Source organism: Haplochromis burtoni, unplaced genomic scaffold (assembly GCF_018398535.1).
Source record: "Haplochromis burtoni strain Fernald_Lab_line unplaced genomic scaffold, NCSU_Asbu1 Contig_183, whole genome shotgun sequence".
In the NCBI taxonomy this organism is placed as follows: Eukaryota; Metazoa; Chordata; class Actinopteri; order Cichliformes; family Cichlidae; genus Haplochromis; species Haplochromis burtoni.
In genome coordinates, this window is record NW_024582544.1 from 523,753 (window position 1) to 539,946 (window position 16,194).

General features: G+C 38.0%; 1 protein-coding gene across 1 annotated transcript in view; it reads right to left on the bottom strand.

Moving 5' to 3' along the window:
* Window positions 1-16,194, bottom strand: part of mtss1 (MTSS I-BAR domain containing 1) — a 79,812-nt gene that overhangs the window by 42,833 nt on the left and 20,785 nt on the right. The window contains exons 2-3 of the mRNA XM_042225824.1: window positions 14,285-14,346; window positions 6,028-6,101 (exon numbers count right to left, since the gene is read on the bottom strand). Coding sequence (XP_042081758.1) covers window positions 6,028-6,101; window positions 14,285-14,346 — 136 coding nt within the window. The remainder of the gene's footprint in view (window positions 1-6,027; window positions 6,102-14,284; window positions 14,347-16,194) is intronic.

Below are 16,194 nucleotides of genomic sequence, written 5' to 3' on the forward strand. Positions count from 1 at the left end.
AGACTTATTTTCTAAACCAGCTTCTTGTTGAGAATTATGGGGCCTTACATTAACACATTATAACCCTGTGACAGACTGGCAACCTGTCCAGGACGTTCCCAAACGTTCCCAAACGTTCACCCTGTGACACCTGGAATAGGCTCCAGCCCCCACAACTCTGAACTGGAGCGTATGAAAATGAATGCATGAATACATATTAACACACCACCTTAAGGTCTGAAGTAGCTGCAGCTCAGTAAGAAAAGATGCCTCATAGTTCTGTGGATTTAGCAATAATCTGCCAGTTTCAATTGTAATCATGCCAAAGTGCTCAGTTTGGTAAGCAACAACAAAAGCAGATAAAGGAGGATGAAATGTCTGACAGGACAAAGATTTTCTGGCTTTGCTGATTTGTGAGGTCACCTATTAGAATATTTTTTAAAAACTGGATGTTTACTAAAGTGTGCCAATGCCTGTAATAGGAACCTATAACAAAAAAATCAACACATGAGAATCAGCTGCCATCAATCAAATGGCATCCTATGGCATAAATGTGACTTTATGACGTTTGGAGGGAGAGACAGTTTCATATTTTTTTGATAGTTGCATATGTGGGAAGCAGACTTTAAATAAAGCTATACTGTCCAGTCAAAAAATAAAATCTTCAATTACAACAGTTTACCTGTGTGGTTTTATTTCGCATGCCTTTTCTGGCTGTATTCAACAACTGATGTTACAGGTATTGACACAACACAAGGATGCTGTCAGCGTCTATGAAGCATGAAAGTGGATAACGAACAATTAAAGTCAGCTGTCACTGAAAGTTGTCCTGACACGTTTCCACATTGAGAAACAGCAACATGGGGTGTTCAGCAATGCTGAACAATGCCACCTTTGACCAAGACACCAACTGATACCTGTCACTCATGTCTGTCTGTCTGTCTGTCCTGGTAGAAAAAAAAAATTCAAATGCACAACTTCTCCGTTTCCCATACCACAAAACTATGACATCATGAGTATTACCATGAAAAGCAAACAAAGTGCCTACACATAGACCCGCCAAACCAGTTCTGACATACATGTAGTCCCCTGCAGGCAATTCAAGGGGCTGAAAAGGAGAAAACAATTAGGGAATTTACAAGATGCCAGGACTTGCCAGTGTTAAAAGTGAACATGTGTAGGAGTGTGTGTTAAATGCATTGGCCCTGCTTAAAGTCAGCTGTTCCTTTTTCTTTTGTCTGCCTTTTCTCTCACACACTGGACAGCTGAGTTGAGACTGCAGAGAATGAGGGGGAGGAGGCAGCTGTCAAAACACTATGCAGATGCGCGCGCACGCACAACAGAGGAATGTGTCTCATCAACGCGCAGTGTGTGAAGGCTATATCAGCTTCACATTGAACTAAGTGCCAACAGATGGTAACCTTCCTACATCCACCGCTGTGCCAAACAAGAAGCAAGGTTTGATTATGGCACAAAATATAATTAATTTTTATAATTTGGATAGTAATTATAATTTCATTTATTTAGCATGACTACTCATTAAATTAACACTTTCCTTTGGGAGGTGTGACCATGCACAAAAGCATGAAAGGGTGCGTGGTCAATATAGTTAAAACAGGGGGTCTGACTTGGATGTTTAGTATGTCCATTTTCTTGATGAACAAAGTGCAAGTGAATTAAATACCATTTGTTTTAATTACACTTATGGTGACATTCCTAAAGCCCTTGAGGTGAGCTCCAAATTATTTTATATTTAGGAATTATAAGACATTTTAGAAGAAATTTAAATATAAATATAGCCCATTTTAATTGAAAAACAAACATAAAATAGCAAAAAAAAAACAGGTGGATGATTTGATGAGGGATACACAGGAGTCTGGCACAAAGTTCAGAGCAAAGTATTGGATGTAAAGTCCATCTTAAAAGGGCAACAGCTGGTCCCTGCCTTCCCTCCTGACAACATATAGATTGGGAAACAACAGGAAAAGACATTCTTTGGAGATCTCCACAGCAGCCAAACAGAGGCTGATTGACTGCAAACAAGGCAACCTAGGGCTGTGCGATATGACCAAAATCTCATATCCCAATATAAGACATTTCTCATCCCGATAACGATATATTTCATACAATAGTGCATTTTCTGTAAATTCTGTGAAACTCGGGCAACTCGACTTGCGTGAAGTGTTTTCATCTGGGCGTCGTTTATCTGGAGTCGAGTGTTTTGACCGATGCATGAAAGTATATATTTAGAAGTTGCAATAGCTGTCATTTTCTTTGTGAGTATTTATTACATGGCGTGCTGCGGGGAAAAGCCTGTTCTAACATTTGAGTCTAAGGTTTATTTTGAGCACCTGACCACTCTTATTTGCTTCTCATCCATAAACTCTCTTTATACACTTTCACGCGATTCTCACGTGGGTGGTAGAAGAGGTTTGTCATGTTTGAGTCTGTGGTGTTGACCGGTTTGCGGCAGAATTTGCATAGTAGTTTTCTGGTCCATGTCAGACTTTTCATAACCAAACCATGTCAATGCTACAGAGGTAGCCCCTTGCTTAGGAATAAGGTCCTCGATTTCTTTTGACTGGTCCTTCTGTTTGGAGCTACCTGGTTCTGCCTCATCTTCACTGGCCATGCTGTTATTCTCTGTATGGTGACCATCCAAACAATGAAAGAAAATATTGCCGTAAACAGTGTATTTTGCGACGCCACTAAACAAACGATAGCATGTAACATGAAACGATAGATGTTTTAATTTTGGCATCTAGTATATTTCGTTATATCGCACAGCCCTAAGGCAACCCAACCCTCAGTCATGTGGCACCAAATGCAGACTGGGTGATAGACCCTTACAGATCCAGAGACAACTATTATAGCTATAAACAGTAAAAACATTTCTACAGATTCACATTTTAAAACTTTTTACAAAATCTATTTCTTCTAGATAGATTTTGCTGAGTAATGTCCTTCTTCTAGGGCTGCATTAAACAGCACGTGATTTCGGGTGCCGGCTAAGTTGGTGAGCAGGTGACCATCTGCTTCTTACATCATACATCATTAGCAGTTTCCGAGTCCAGACACCTCTTCAGTTTCCAGACTCAAACAAACACTGCGGCATCACTGACAGTTAGAAACTCTAAATTCTTTAGTCTGAAATAATAAACAAAACACAAGCTTTGTAGTGAAAATGAATATAAAATATATAAATATATAAAATAACTATGAATAGCCTCCGATTATGTCATTTATATAATTGTTGCAAGTTCAGAAATACCAAGATACAGATTATACAAGGCAGAACAGACTTCTGATGTTGTACCAAACAGGTTCTGATTAACAATTCTCTCAACCTGAACTGAAACATTTTGTGCCTTCTTAAACAAACTTGAATGAGTTGGCAGGCTGTATGAAGTCTTCTTGTAAACTAAAATTATGCTTCAACATTGCTCACTGGGGGATCAATGAATTGCACTATTTTCTAGGCCATAAGCCACCTGCAAAGGTCTTACAAAAAGAAAAAAATGAAAACCTACAGCATCCATGTTTACTAGGTTGCAATCAAGCCCCGACTTCTTGGCACACTGCAGTTTCTCTTGGCATGTTAGGGTCTACCACTGAATGACTGTAGTGTGACACTACTGGAAAAACTGAATATGCAAGTCAAGAGGAATGTATCTAAAACCTTCCACATTTTCACCACTCTACTAATCTGTATGCAAGTTTATCTTCTGTAATTCATGATGCTGTAATTTCTGTTTAAGTGACCGTTCTCCAACATCTACAAGTCAGACATGATACTAACGCTGGTATTGGTACTGGATCCATACCATCATGACAGGATCGATACTTTACTTTTTTCCTCTAAGTACAGCATGTAGCCCACTGAATTGTGTTAAATAAATTATTTTTTAGGAAATGAAAAAATATACCTTAAACATGCACCAAAAAAAGATCTGAACGTTTTGAGTTGACTGTATATTTTATTTAAATCCATTAGCACATTTAAGGAACAGAAGATGACCCAAAGTGCTTTATAAACAGGCACATTTACCTTCCAGGTCTCAAAGAACCCCAATTTCAAAATACAGAAGCTGAAAGTTGTGTTTTGTTGTGTTAACTTATCAATGTGGAAATTGTAAATCGTAGTGATTTAGTGGTCGATTATGATTCATCCTATAAATCATTACACACTGCCCTCCCCTACATATGCTGCCTTTATAAGTTAAAATTATTGGTATTGGCAATACTGGCTCTGTATTTTTTTTGGGTATTGGATCGATACCAAAATCTGCAGTATTGCACACCAATACTAAACACAGCAACATAACCCTCCCACCAACAAGCATGTGGGAGGTGGAACACTAGTTACAACACTATTGGTAAGCATATTTGAATAATGTTTATATGGAATTAATTTGTACAAGTAATTCCTTCTAGTAGCCTATCACACTTTATTTTATGTTTTTTAATTTAGACCTACAAAAAGTCCTGTAATCTGCTGCCAATTTAGAGAAAACACAAAAGTTTATTTATTCTGACTCATTTTTTGAACAGATTTTGGAATTTCCAACAGACAAACGTCATTGATTGGTTATGGTGGCAATGACAGTTCTTACAAAGAAAATCAGTTTAAATAAACTAAAAAAAACCAAATAAATAATAGGACTTTCGTATAGCGAAGATCAGAACTAGCCAAGAAAATTGTGTGATGTTTTAAAAAGTTATTCAATTTCCCATTCTTTGAACCAAAGAAAAGCAAAAAACAACATTTGGGAAATTCCAACCATTAATCCAATCTTAATGGATTCAGAATTGCTGAGGTCTGGAGCCTATGCCAGCTGGGTGAGTATATGAAAAACCGTAAACCTTATATGTTGGAGATTTTGATCGATTCAGAACGCAAAAATGTTCGTTCATTTTTTATTTATTTTTTTTGCTACTTGGATTCAAGTAGCAGGAACTACAGTTTATCTGTGACCTATGAAGGAAACACGTGATGAGGCGGTTTACAAATTTTGTTTACAGATTGTATCCTAAAGGCTGTTAATCAATTCACTGTCAACCCTCTCACTTATACACACACACACACATTTTCTTTAGCACTCCCTGATTCAATATTTCCAATAATAACCAGAACTACAAGAACTCATTTCAAAATCTTGGCTGAGACTAAACAGAGAATCCCACATTAAAATGTGTCATGGTCTTAACCATGACACAGAGCCTTTTACAGCCTTAGTTACAGACAAATTTGCATTTCTTCTATACATTTTCAACAAAATTATTAGACTTCTCAGATGACCTGAGATGTTACCTGAGGACATGCAAACCGAAAAGCACCCACAGGCTACAGTAGGATTTGAATTAGTGACTGCTTTTTGTTCAAGTTTTTGTTGAGTATGTCCAGCAGACTAATCACAGCCCTTAAAAATGTTTAATTAACTGTTCATTATTTATTAACATCAACAGCATAATCTTCATTAGTTGAAGTAAACAACAAATAGCATTAGATTAAACCTGATATGTAAAAAGCTTTTTCTGGTGAACTAGAGCACTTTATGGCATTTGCCTGATAGAAAGCAATCGAAGGTTCTTTAACACACAAAATTAGCCATGTTGTCACTTAGCCCGACTTATGGTGAGGAGGTATACCCTGGACAGGTTGCCACTCAATCACTGGGCCATCAAAGAAAGGCAGATAGAACGAGCAATGTACTGACAATTAGCTAGGGGCTTGTCCTGCCACATAACATCCTTTAGTAGCACAATGGTTAATGGTTTTTACTTGATATTCTATCCCACCCACATACTGTCCACGGAGAGTTAACAGCGCTAATTAGCTCCCTCATGATGTTACTATTTATAATAAAAAGAGAAACAGTGAAAGATCACATTGTGAGGAGAAAGAAAGAGAGAAAACATTTATCTTGATTTGCTGTGAGTCACATAAAAACACAAGGCAAGATGATAACAACTGGGCCACAGACAGTAACGTGTCAACTGTGTGTGTGTGTGTGTGTGTGTGTGTGTGTGTGTGTGTGTGTGTGTGACCTCTGGTTCCGGTCGCCATGTCTGCCACCTTCTGAAAAGCATCCAGGAAGGCTCCGGTCACCACGATGGTCGTTCTGAAACAAACAACACGTGTTACCTGTCGTGCTGAATGTACACATAATATCATTCCATCATGCTATCATTTGTTCAGGTTTAGAAAGCAAAAGACGCCACTGCATTAACTCATCCAAGAAAAGCCCAACACACAGTGTCATGGCAACATGCGTAGGTAGACGATCAACTGGTTGCATGACATTGTAAAGAACCAACAACTCTTTAGATGGATTAAGTTAAATACCACACAAAAACCTCCTTTTTAGATTTTTACTAGCTTTAGTAAATACGCTCTACTATCGCACTGATGAGGTGTCTTGCAGAGCTTATTTGTGCTTCGGGTCTCAATCAAGTTTCAAAGAGACACAGGCTCACAATTTAATGGGCATCGTGTCCACACTTCCGTTGGATGGTAACGTTTAAAACGAAAAAAGTCTCTCACTCTCTGATGAACATTTGCATTAGGCTGGAACTGTGGTCACGCTCAGACTCACTGAGGACCACGAAGCCGCCAACGCAAACAAATTAGATGTGACGAGAAGGACAAAATCTTAAATGAGTTCACACTTGAGCAGTGTTTATCAGAAGTTCCCATTTCAGAGGGTGCACACTGGTATCAGGCATGGCTTATTTGATACAGAATCATAAACAAAGTGACTACAGCATACAGTATGTACCTTTGGGGTTTGGACAAACTGTTAAAATCTGCAACAGTGGGAATAAATAGGTCAGGTAATCAGACACATAAGTGCCACCATAAGAACTTTTTCTAAACCTGAAAGACACACACACACACAGACACAAAATCAGAAGATGCATCCCGAACAAGCCTCTGCACTACTCGAGGAAAAAAACCCCAAAAAACCCCCCCACTTTTATTATGAAAGTCAGTCTGGTGAAGATAAATGAGTCCAATCACCTGCAAAGGCCAGTGTTAGGAGTGCAACTGGAGACCTTGAGAGGCGCACATCAGCTACATCAATGGATCTTTTGTCTGTGTATGTGTGTCAATTACCAGTCAGGTCTATGCTTCTATAGCTGCGCAAGTGCATGTATGCACACACACGCACACACAGTCATTATCTCTGAAAACCAAACTAAGAAGATCATATGACACTCCTGTCTCTAGTTTGTGCATCTGACCTCAGTGGAAATTCTCTTTCATATTAAGACCAAAGAGTTCTTTCTCTCTCTCTCTCTCTCTCTCTCTCTCTCTCTCTCTCTCTCTCCCTCTCTCTCTCACACACACACACAACAATGCAGTTCACAAACAGGATAGGCTGAAGACAACAATCCAATTTACGACAACTTTTTAGAAAATATGGAAGAATAAAAGTGTAAACATTAAAAAATAAATAGTCAAATGACTCAACAAATTAATGAACTAATTACAATAATAATAATAATAATAATAATAATAATAATAATAATAATAACAGCAACAACAACAACAATAGTAAATGCTATACAAGCACTGCTCAGTGGTTATTTGATAAGCTGGAAATATAAAGCTCACATCTAAGTCCTCATGTTTTTAAATCAGATATTGGGTTTGTATCTGTGACATTATGTTTTTTCCTATACAAACTGAGACAGACTAATTTTGTTATTTAAAGATTGCATTAAACACTCTGCAGGTTAGTGCAGGATACAGGTTAGTTTGCTGTACTGTGATGGATTTAAAGTAAACAACAGTGTATTGGACTGGTGCACAGTGGCTGTGGTTTCATGGTCAGAGTTAGGTTACATCAAGTGTAGCAGAGATTGGTTTAATTTTAGTTGATGATGCTTAGATCCACTTAATGAATTCCATCTTCATACCAACTTTATACCATCTTGAAAAAAGACAGCATGAACTGGAGTCGTGTTTTCTAATGTTGTCTCAAGTGCTCTTTAAATATATATTATTAAACTATTGAAAACAATGATTAACTATACATACAAAAATGAATAATAATAATAATAATAATAATGAATAATAATAAGAATAATAAATAATAATGGATTGCATTTATATAGCGCTTTTCAAGGCACCTCAAAGCGCTTTACAATGCCACTATTCATTCACTCCACATTCACACACTGGTGGAGGCAGCTACAGTTGTAGCCACAGCTGCCCTGGGGCAGACTGACAGAAGCGAGGCTGCCATATCGCGCCATCGGCCCCTCTGGCCAAAGTGTCTTGCCCAAGGACACAACGACCAGGACAGAGAGCCCGGGGATCGAACCGGCGACCTTCCGGTTACAGATACGCTTCCCAAACCCCTGAGCCACGTTTAAATCGTATTTACCAATTTGCTGTGCCCATATGATTTTGCATGTTGTCCTATCAATGCACCAGCAGTAGACTTATAAAGGTAGGAATAAATCTGGTGCATTAACCAGAGAACATGTTAATTGGTGCACACTGTCCATAATAATATATAATAACTGAACAGAAGTAACCAACAATAATTTAATTTAATAACTTTCCAAAAACACCTAATAACAGTCCCAGCATTGACAATAATGTGTTGTAGCACATAGACACACAGTCAGACTACAAGAAACATATAATATAATTAAACACATTCTTGAAGCTCTGTATGTGCAAATATGTATTTGATCTTCTCCATCTAAATCCCTCACTGAATGAACACTCTGGTGGTGCTGCAGAAAAACACAGAGTCCCAAATACTTTAGCAAGACTGAAAACCCCACTGGAGCCTAAGAGAGGCTTCAGCTTGTCTTTTCAGCTTGTAACTGCTGCTTTAAAGTTAAACTATAGATCTACAGACCAGAGTCTGACTGTTTTGTTTGTTTTTTTTAGCTGAAATCTCTAATTAGCACAACTGCAGAAACATATTTTTTGCTATTAAAAATGGTGCAGCAATGAGCCATCACTGATAAAAGATAACAAGTCCGTTTCACTTGACATATTTATTATAACTGTAAATTCATTTGAATCTTTCATTTTTAAAGAAGTGTTATGTCATCATGTCTTTTATCAGCAAAATTTCTCTGCTAGTCAAGCTTAACAGTTCATGCATGAAAAGAGACAGGAAAAATGGAGTTAACTGTTTCATCACCCTCGATGATCAGCCTGAAAGTTAAACTTTATTTTGTCAATTCTGTACTACAAGGAAATACGTTTACGCGAATTCCAGTGAATATTTATATTTACACATATATCCTAAATGTGTGCCCAGTATGCAGAAGAGTCCAACTCTTCTGCATGCCTCTTCTGCAAAGCTATTTGTTGTCAAAACGTCCTCCTTTTGACTACGATTACAGCATTTTACCAGCTCAACTGCATCAGACAATGTTCCATTTTGAGGCCTTTGGACCTCTTGCAAATCATGACATGCCTGTATTTTGTGTTTTCATAATTCAAGCTATGAAATACTACCTGGTGAAGTTTTAGTGTTAATGAGGCTAGAAGGTATCGAGAAAAAGTGAATTAATAAACAAACAAACAAACAAACAAACAAACAAACAAACAATCTTTATTGGTGGCTGTATGAATAAATATAACTGTGAAGTTAATGTGTGAAATAAAGCTTTGTGTGTGCAAATTATCCACAGCTGATCTTTTAAGTAGCATTAAACATTAGAGCAAAGTGGATGCCCTTTATTTATGCCTGCATCTGTAGCTTTGTGTGTGCATAGCTGGCTGACTGGCAGGGCTAATGGACTGTGACTGGCTACAGCAAGCAGAGCGATGCTTATCAAAGTAAACTGGCCTACTGGTAAATTCAGCAATTATACTGTCATTAAACCAAGCCAGCTACTGGACAGAATTAGCCTGGGTCAGAACATGTGCAGCTTTCATGTAAAACGACAGAATACAACAATGACCAGTAGGGCTGTTTGATATAACGATATATATCGGATGACGATATAAAAACGTCTATCGTTTCATTTTACGCTATCGTTTGTTTCGTGGTGTCGCAAAATAAACTGTTTAAGGCAATATTTTTTCACCCTTTTGATCATGGTTTTGATGGTCACTATAGTGGCTATATTAATTTCTTAAAGTTCTCTCTTTCTCTTATATTTTATATAACCACACTACAGACGGACAAGCGCCTGTTTTTATGCGTTGTGGTTAGCAACAACGACGGTAACAGCATCGCGTGTCCGCTTGTTTATGTTCCACATAAACCTTTCACAATAAAGCTCAAGATCCTGTTGAGACTTTTCAAAATAAACTGAATCACGTGAAAGAGCAGATTATTTACGGATGAGAAGTAAAAAAGAGCCGCCAGGTGCTAAAAAATAAACCTTAGACTCAAACGTTAGAACAGGCTTTTCCCCGCAGCACGCCGTGTAATAAATACTCACAAAGAAAACGGCGGCCGTTACAACTTATGTCTAAAAATGTATAGTTTCATGCATCGGTTAAAACACTCGCTCCAACCTTTTTTGCGCCACGGACCGGTTTATGCCGACAATATTTTCACGGACCGGCCTTTAAGGTGTCGCGGGATAAATACAACAAAATAAAACTAGTACCAGTACCGAAAAAAAGAAGATTTATTCATAACACAGTGAAAGACCCAGGACATCACTGTAACATACTTACATAGGGCTGCACGATTAATCGTTAGAAAATCGCGATCTCGATTCATACTTATGTGCGATCTCATTTCCAAATGACAACGATTTATAAAAAAAAAAAAAAGACGACGACGATTGTACCGCATTTTGATCCGGGACGTAATCTGCATGAAAACAAGCGCTCACTCTTCCTGCTCAACAAATGACAAGGGCGGAGCCTTATACCACGTGATACAGAAGCTGTGCCGTGTGATGCTAAAATTAGCAGGGAAAAAACAACGGAGAGCACGTCAGGGATGACGAGAAAGTGACAGGAGAAAATCCGTCCCGGTCAACCACCCAAACATCAATAACGGGAACCTTATACAGCGCTTCCCTATACCCGTCGAACTCAGACAGAAATTACGGAGGCTATCACTTATCACCTGACCAAAGATATGGCTCCCATCAACACTGTGCAAAACGAGGGATTTAGGAAAATGATCAACACCCTAGACAAACGCTACACAGTGCCGTCCCGCAACTATTTTTCTATTGTTGCACTACCTGCTCTATACACGCAGTGTCGAGCAACGGTGGAGACGGAATTTCAAGCAGTACAACAACAAAACGTGAGACATTTGTTGTTTTTATGTTTATTTATTGTTTTTATGTTCAGTCTCAACTGTTACGAAGTTGATGTGCAGTTAATAAGTGCAATAAATATTTATACTGGAAAAGAAAATCGTGAGAGAATCGTGATCTCAATTCTAAGCCAAAAAATCGTGATTCTCATTTTATGCAAAATCGTGCAGCCCTACCTTACACTCTAAAAATCTCTTAGTCTCTTAATCTCTAAAAGCCCAAATCTCTTAGTGTTTCATCTGCGACCTAAAACTGATGTCACAACGACACAAGACAGGATGCGGTTGATTTGTCATCGTGGGCAAATATTTTCTATGGAAAAACGAACTGAAAAAACATGACTAAGTATTTGGCAACATGCCATCCAATTATAGTTCAGGGAAACTGACAATGTTCTGCTGAGTTGCAGGATGATCAACAAGATTTTCTGACTGATAAAAGATATCAAACAGTCACATTCCTATTTTAAATAGGGATGGTCATGACCTTCATATATTTAAACTATGAAGTTATTAAAAAAAATTCTGGTTCATTTAGCAATTTTTTCCCTTTTAAGATAAATAATTTCCCTTACCAATAGGGGTGGGCAGTAGAAACTGTATACGGTAGAAACGATATGAATTTGGCCAACGGTAGAGATTTTGACTATACCGCTCTACCGCGAAAGCGCATGTTGATAGTGTCATCAAGCTGCGCCTGCTTTGGTCGAAAGCATCGCAGCAGCTGCAAGCAGTATCATCTGCAAATTATGCCGTGCGACAGTAATAGTGAAGAGAGGAAGCACGTTTTGGAATTTGAAGAAAGCCAAAAACTGCGCTTGAATGTTGAATTCTCTCGCAGCTGCTCTATTCCCATGTTGTTGCAGTATATTAATAACTAACCTCGTATTGTGAATGGATTATCTCAGTTGTTGTCCTGACTGAAGTTTGGTTCGTTTACAGCATCCTGCCATGCGATTGCATTTGACCCTCGCATTAACTTTTATCGAGTGGAAAGAAGTTAGCGTTCATCCTCTAGCTTCACTGTTTATGTTATGCTAACATAGCTGTGTCACTAGCAATCACGTAGCACATCATTATATATTATATACTGAGGCTCCTGACTACGGAAGCCGTAATGCTCCGGCAATCCATCAAGTGGTGTGGCTTCGTAGTTTACCAAAGTGGTACTAAAACATTTTTGATAGATTTTTGAGGGCCGTGTTACACATAAAATCGGTTCAAGGTCAGTAAGCACAACCAGAATACATACATAAGGCACACCGGATTATAAGGCGCACTTTCGATTTTCGAGAAAATTAAAGGATTTTAATTCCACCTTTATGGTGCAGAAAATACGGCAGAAAAAATATATTGCGATATATATCATTACTGCAAATGCTTCAAATTATACCGCAATATGGATTTTAGGCCATATCGCCCAGCCCTACTTACCAACACCAAAAACAGTTTGCAAGTCACTATTAAACAACAAAAATATAACACTCTGTAGTGAGAGAATAAATAGAGGAGAAACATGCAAAACTGTTAAAACCAACATGTCACTGTGACACACTTATGACATGTTCAACAGCTTGTCTTTGATGATTTGATGAGTGGTTGAAAACAGTATCGTTGCGTGAAACGGCAATATCTGGTTTTATACAATAGGTTATGACCAAAAATTGTGATCAGTAAGGCGAGATTTTATGGGCTCAAAATGTAGTCATAAATATTTTGTACTTGTAAATCGGTTTTGTACTTGTAAAAAAGATTTGTATGTGTAAAAAAAATTTGTGGTGCGTAAAAAAGATTTGTATGTGTAAAAAAAATTGTGTGTGCGTAAAAAAGATTTGTATGTGTAAAAAAAATTTGTGCGTGGTAAAAAAGATTTGTGTGTGGACTTAGCCAAAAAAACCCTGCAAGTTACAAGTACGAATTTTGACCCTATTTTTCTTCCTTTAAGCTGATTGGTCAATGTCATGTCAATCACAAATTAAACAATCCAATCAGAGAACAGATGGGTTTGGCTGTCGGAGGGGCGCTTTTTTGAACTGCAGGTCCTTGAAGGGTAATCTCTATATAAATATCCGATAGCAGTTAGGTCCCCTTACTTTCAGCAGCTGTTGAAAGGATAAAGTTGTGGTATGTCAGTGGTTAGAAATACCATTATTACTTTAGGATTAGTTTAACACAAGTCAGGGCTGACCCGGGACCATTGCTGTGAGTCACAGTGCGCAGCATAAAAGTCCTTTCACATCGGACGCAGGATGTGCTGCTAATGCTAACTGCTAACTAAAAGCAAAGGATCCAGAATTTGTTGCTGGCTGCTGAGCTCTGTGGGTTTTTGCAGCAGCTCTACCTGTACTAGATGCACCTGCTCCTTGTCGTTTTTATCTCTGACTTTATGTGAACTACAAGAGTTTGTGGGGTTTTTTTGCTAGTTCTTCAAATGTTCAATAAAAACATGTATGCTAATTCATAACGAAGAAAGCTTTGTAATGAAGACTGTCATTTCCAAAACACTGCCCCCCCCCGCGTCCGCAGCGCTGTTGAAAAGGCTGTGGAAGTCCCTGTATTAAACACGTAGACCTGTGACACAAAAATCACCAAACTCGGACGACCACAGACTGTTTTCCTTCGTGGTGATGAAGGAAAACGCTGGGTTGGCATGTAAAAGGGCATTTATTCCCTTCAAAGACCTGCAGTTCAAAAAAAGCGCCCCTCCGACAGCCAAACCCATCTGTTCTCTGATTGGATTGTTACATTTGTGATTGACATGACATTCACCAATCAGATGAAAGGAAGAAAAATAGGGTCAAAATTCGTATTGTAACTTGCAGGGTTTTTTTGGCTAAGTCCACACACAAATCTTTTTTACACACACAAATTCTTTTTACACATACAAATCCTGATTTACAAGTACAAAATATTTATGACCACATTTTGAGCCCATACTCATCTATAGGTTAATCTGCTCTACAGGTGAAAATGTTTCATGTTAATAATGAGCTGCTGATTTAAAAACACACACAAAAAAGGGGTTAAAATGTGCCTCTTACCTGAGTTGTGACTGCAGTTTATTTCCTTTGGATACAAAGTCCTCCCATGTAGGATAACTGGCCTGCGGGGGAGAAATGAGAAGACAAATGAGAGCATTAAACCTCTGTAACACAAGTCAGGATGCAACAAGATTCCTTAAGTCTAAAAGAGATGTTAACAATATTTCTTTCACAGCCATAATCCTGAAGGAGTTGTAGCCTTAACGAAGGGAGAAAGGGGCATTATTTAGGTATTAGTATTAAACTTGCCAGACATTTGTCTGCACAGGACTGGAATGTGCAGAAAACAAATCACACAAAACTGAACAGAGACGCGTAAAGCTGAAACATTTGACCTATTTGAATCCAACAGGAGCATTCAACATCAACACTGTGAAACAAAAACTGAAAAATTACAGTCCTAAGGGGAGTTCATATTCCAACAAACTATGTTAAGAGAAAGAAAGGTGCTGCAGAAAATATGTTGTCAGTGCTTTAGCAGAGCATTACAGCTGCAGTATTAAATCCAGTGAGGATTAATGGACTCCACTTAAATGAATTTGGGATTTAATCAAAATGAAAATCAGGATGACAGAAAGAGCACAGAGGTCTGAAATGTACAAATGCGGGGGGGGGGGGGGGGGGGGCAGCATGAAGGTATTAAAGAAAGTAAAACATTTAGGTCAAATGAGATGGAAAATCTAAAAATAAATACTGAATATAAGTGAAAGGTTTGACAAAAACCTTGTTTTCTATTTTGCTGGATAATTTATTGCCAGTTTTCAGTTAACTAATGACAGATTTAAGCAATAAATGCAGCTCTTAACTGAATCCTAGGGGATCTAACATTCACATATATTTAGAGTTCTCTAACATAACAAAAAAGAACAAAGCAATTATCAGCTGTTCGGCATGTTACTTTATGCTTCTAGATGCGTGTTATGACAGGGGATGGGGATTCTGAGCCTGACAACTAATGAGCAGAAACACCCGAGTGGCGCTAAACATGAGCAAACTAATGTTCTTATGCAGATGTCACTGATTTGCCATGAAACTGCAGTTCACACTCTGAATCCATCATAATGTTCATGATGTCAGTTTTAACCTGCACTCAAAAAAAAAAAAACCCACTGAAAACATGAGAAATTCAACTGATTAATCAATTAGTTGCCTAATCCCTAAAGCTTTAAATCTCCTTACCAATTTAACACACCCTAAGGGCTCAACAAAAACAAAAGATGGCATGAACACCAGGGATCTCAATGCAAAACCTACTTCACATGACATCATCAGTGCACTAACTGCTAGCTGGAAGGCCAACATATTAAAATACCAAAGTTAGAAAAATGTTAGTAGTTTGGAGACTTGTCATGGCTACTTTTTTGTTTTGTACAAACCCCTGGCAAAAATCATGGGAGCACCAAATGTGCTTACTTGCAACAAATAAACACATCCCACATAACAGGCAAAACTAGTTTTTTGTGAAACATACTTCAAGCAAATCAAATTAGCTTAATTAATTGCATCTTTAAACATATATATCATAATCAGTTCTTTGGTCAACAGCCTGAACTGCTCGAGAAACTGACTTCTTTTTTTGAAAGGAGTTGTATAATGCATTCCAGCTCTCTTTTTGAGGCCATGCTTACTTTCGATCAGCCAGGTCCAACTGCTTGTCAAGGTTTGCAAACATGCTCTGGTAACTGATTTACATATTCAGATTTATTCGAGTATTTGTTTTAGAAATGTGTTCATTTTCCCTCTACTCTGTCTGGAAAAAAATGTAAAACTAAAAATTTAACTGAATTTGCTTCAGGGATCTTTTACAAAGCCAGAATATTCAGCTATTAAAACAGTTGTGTGTCATATCTGTGATTTATTTACAATTTAACTTTTTGTATAATTTCTTAAAATTTTTAGTTTATTTTTTT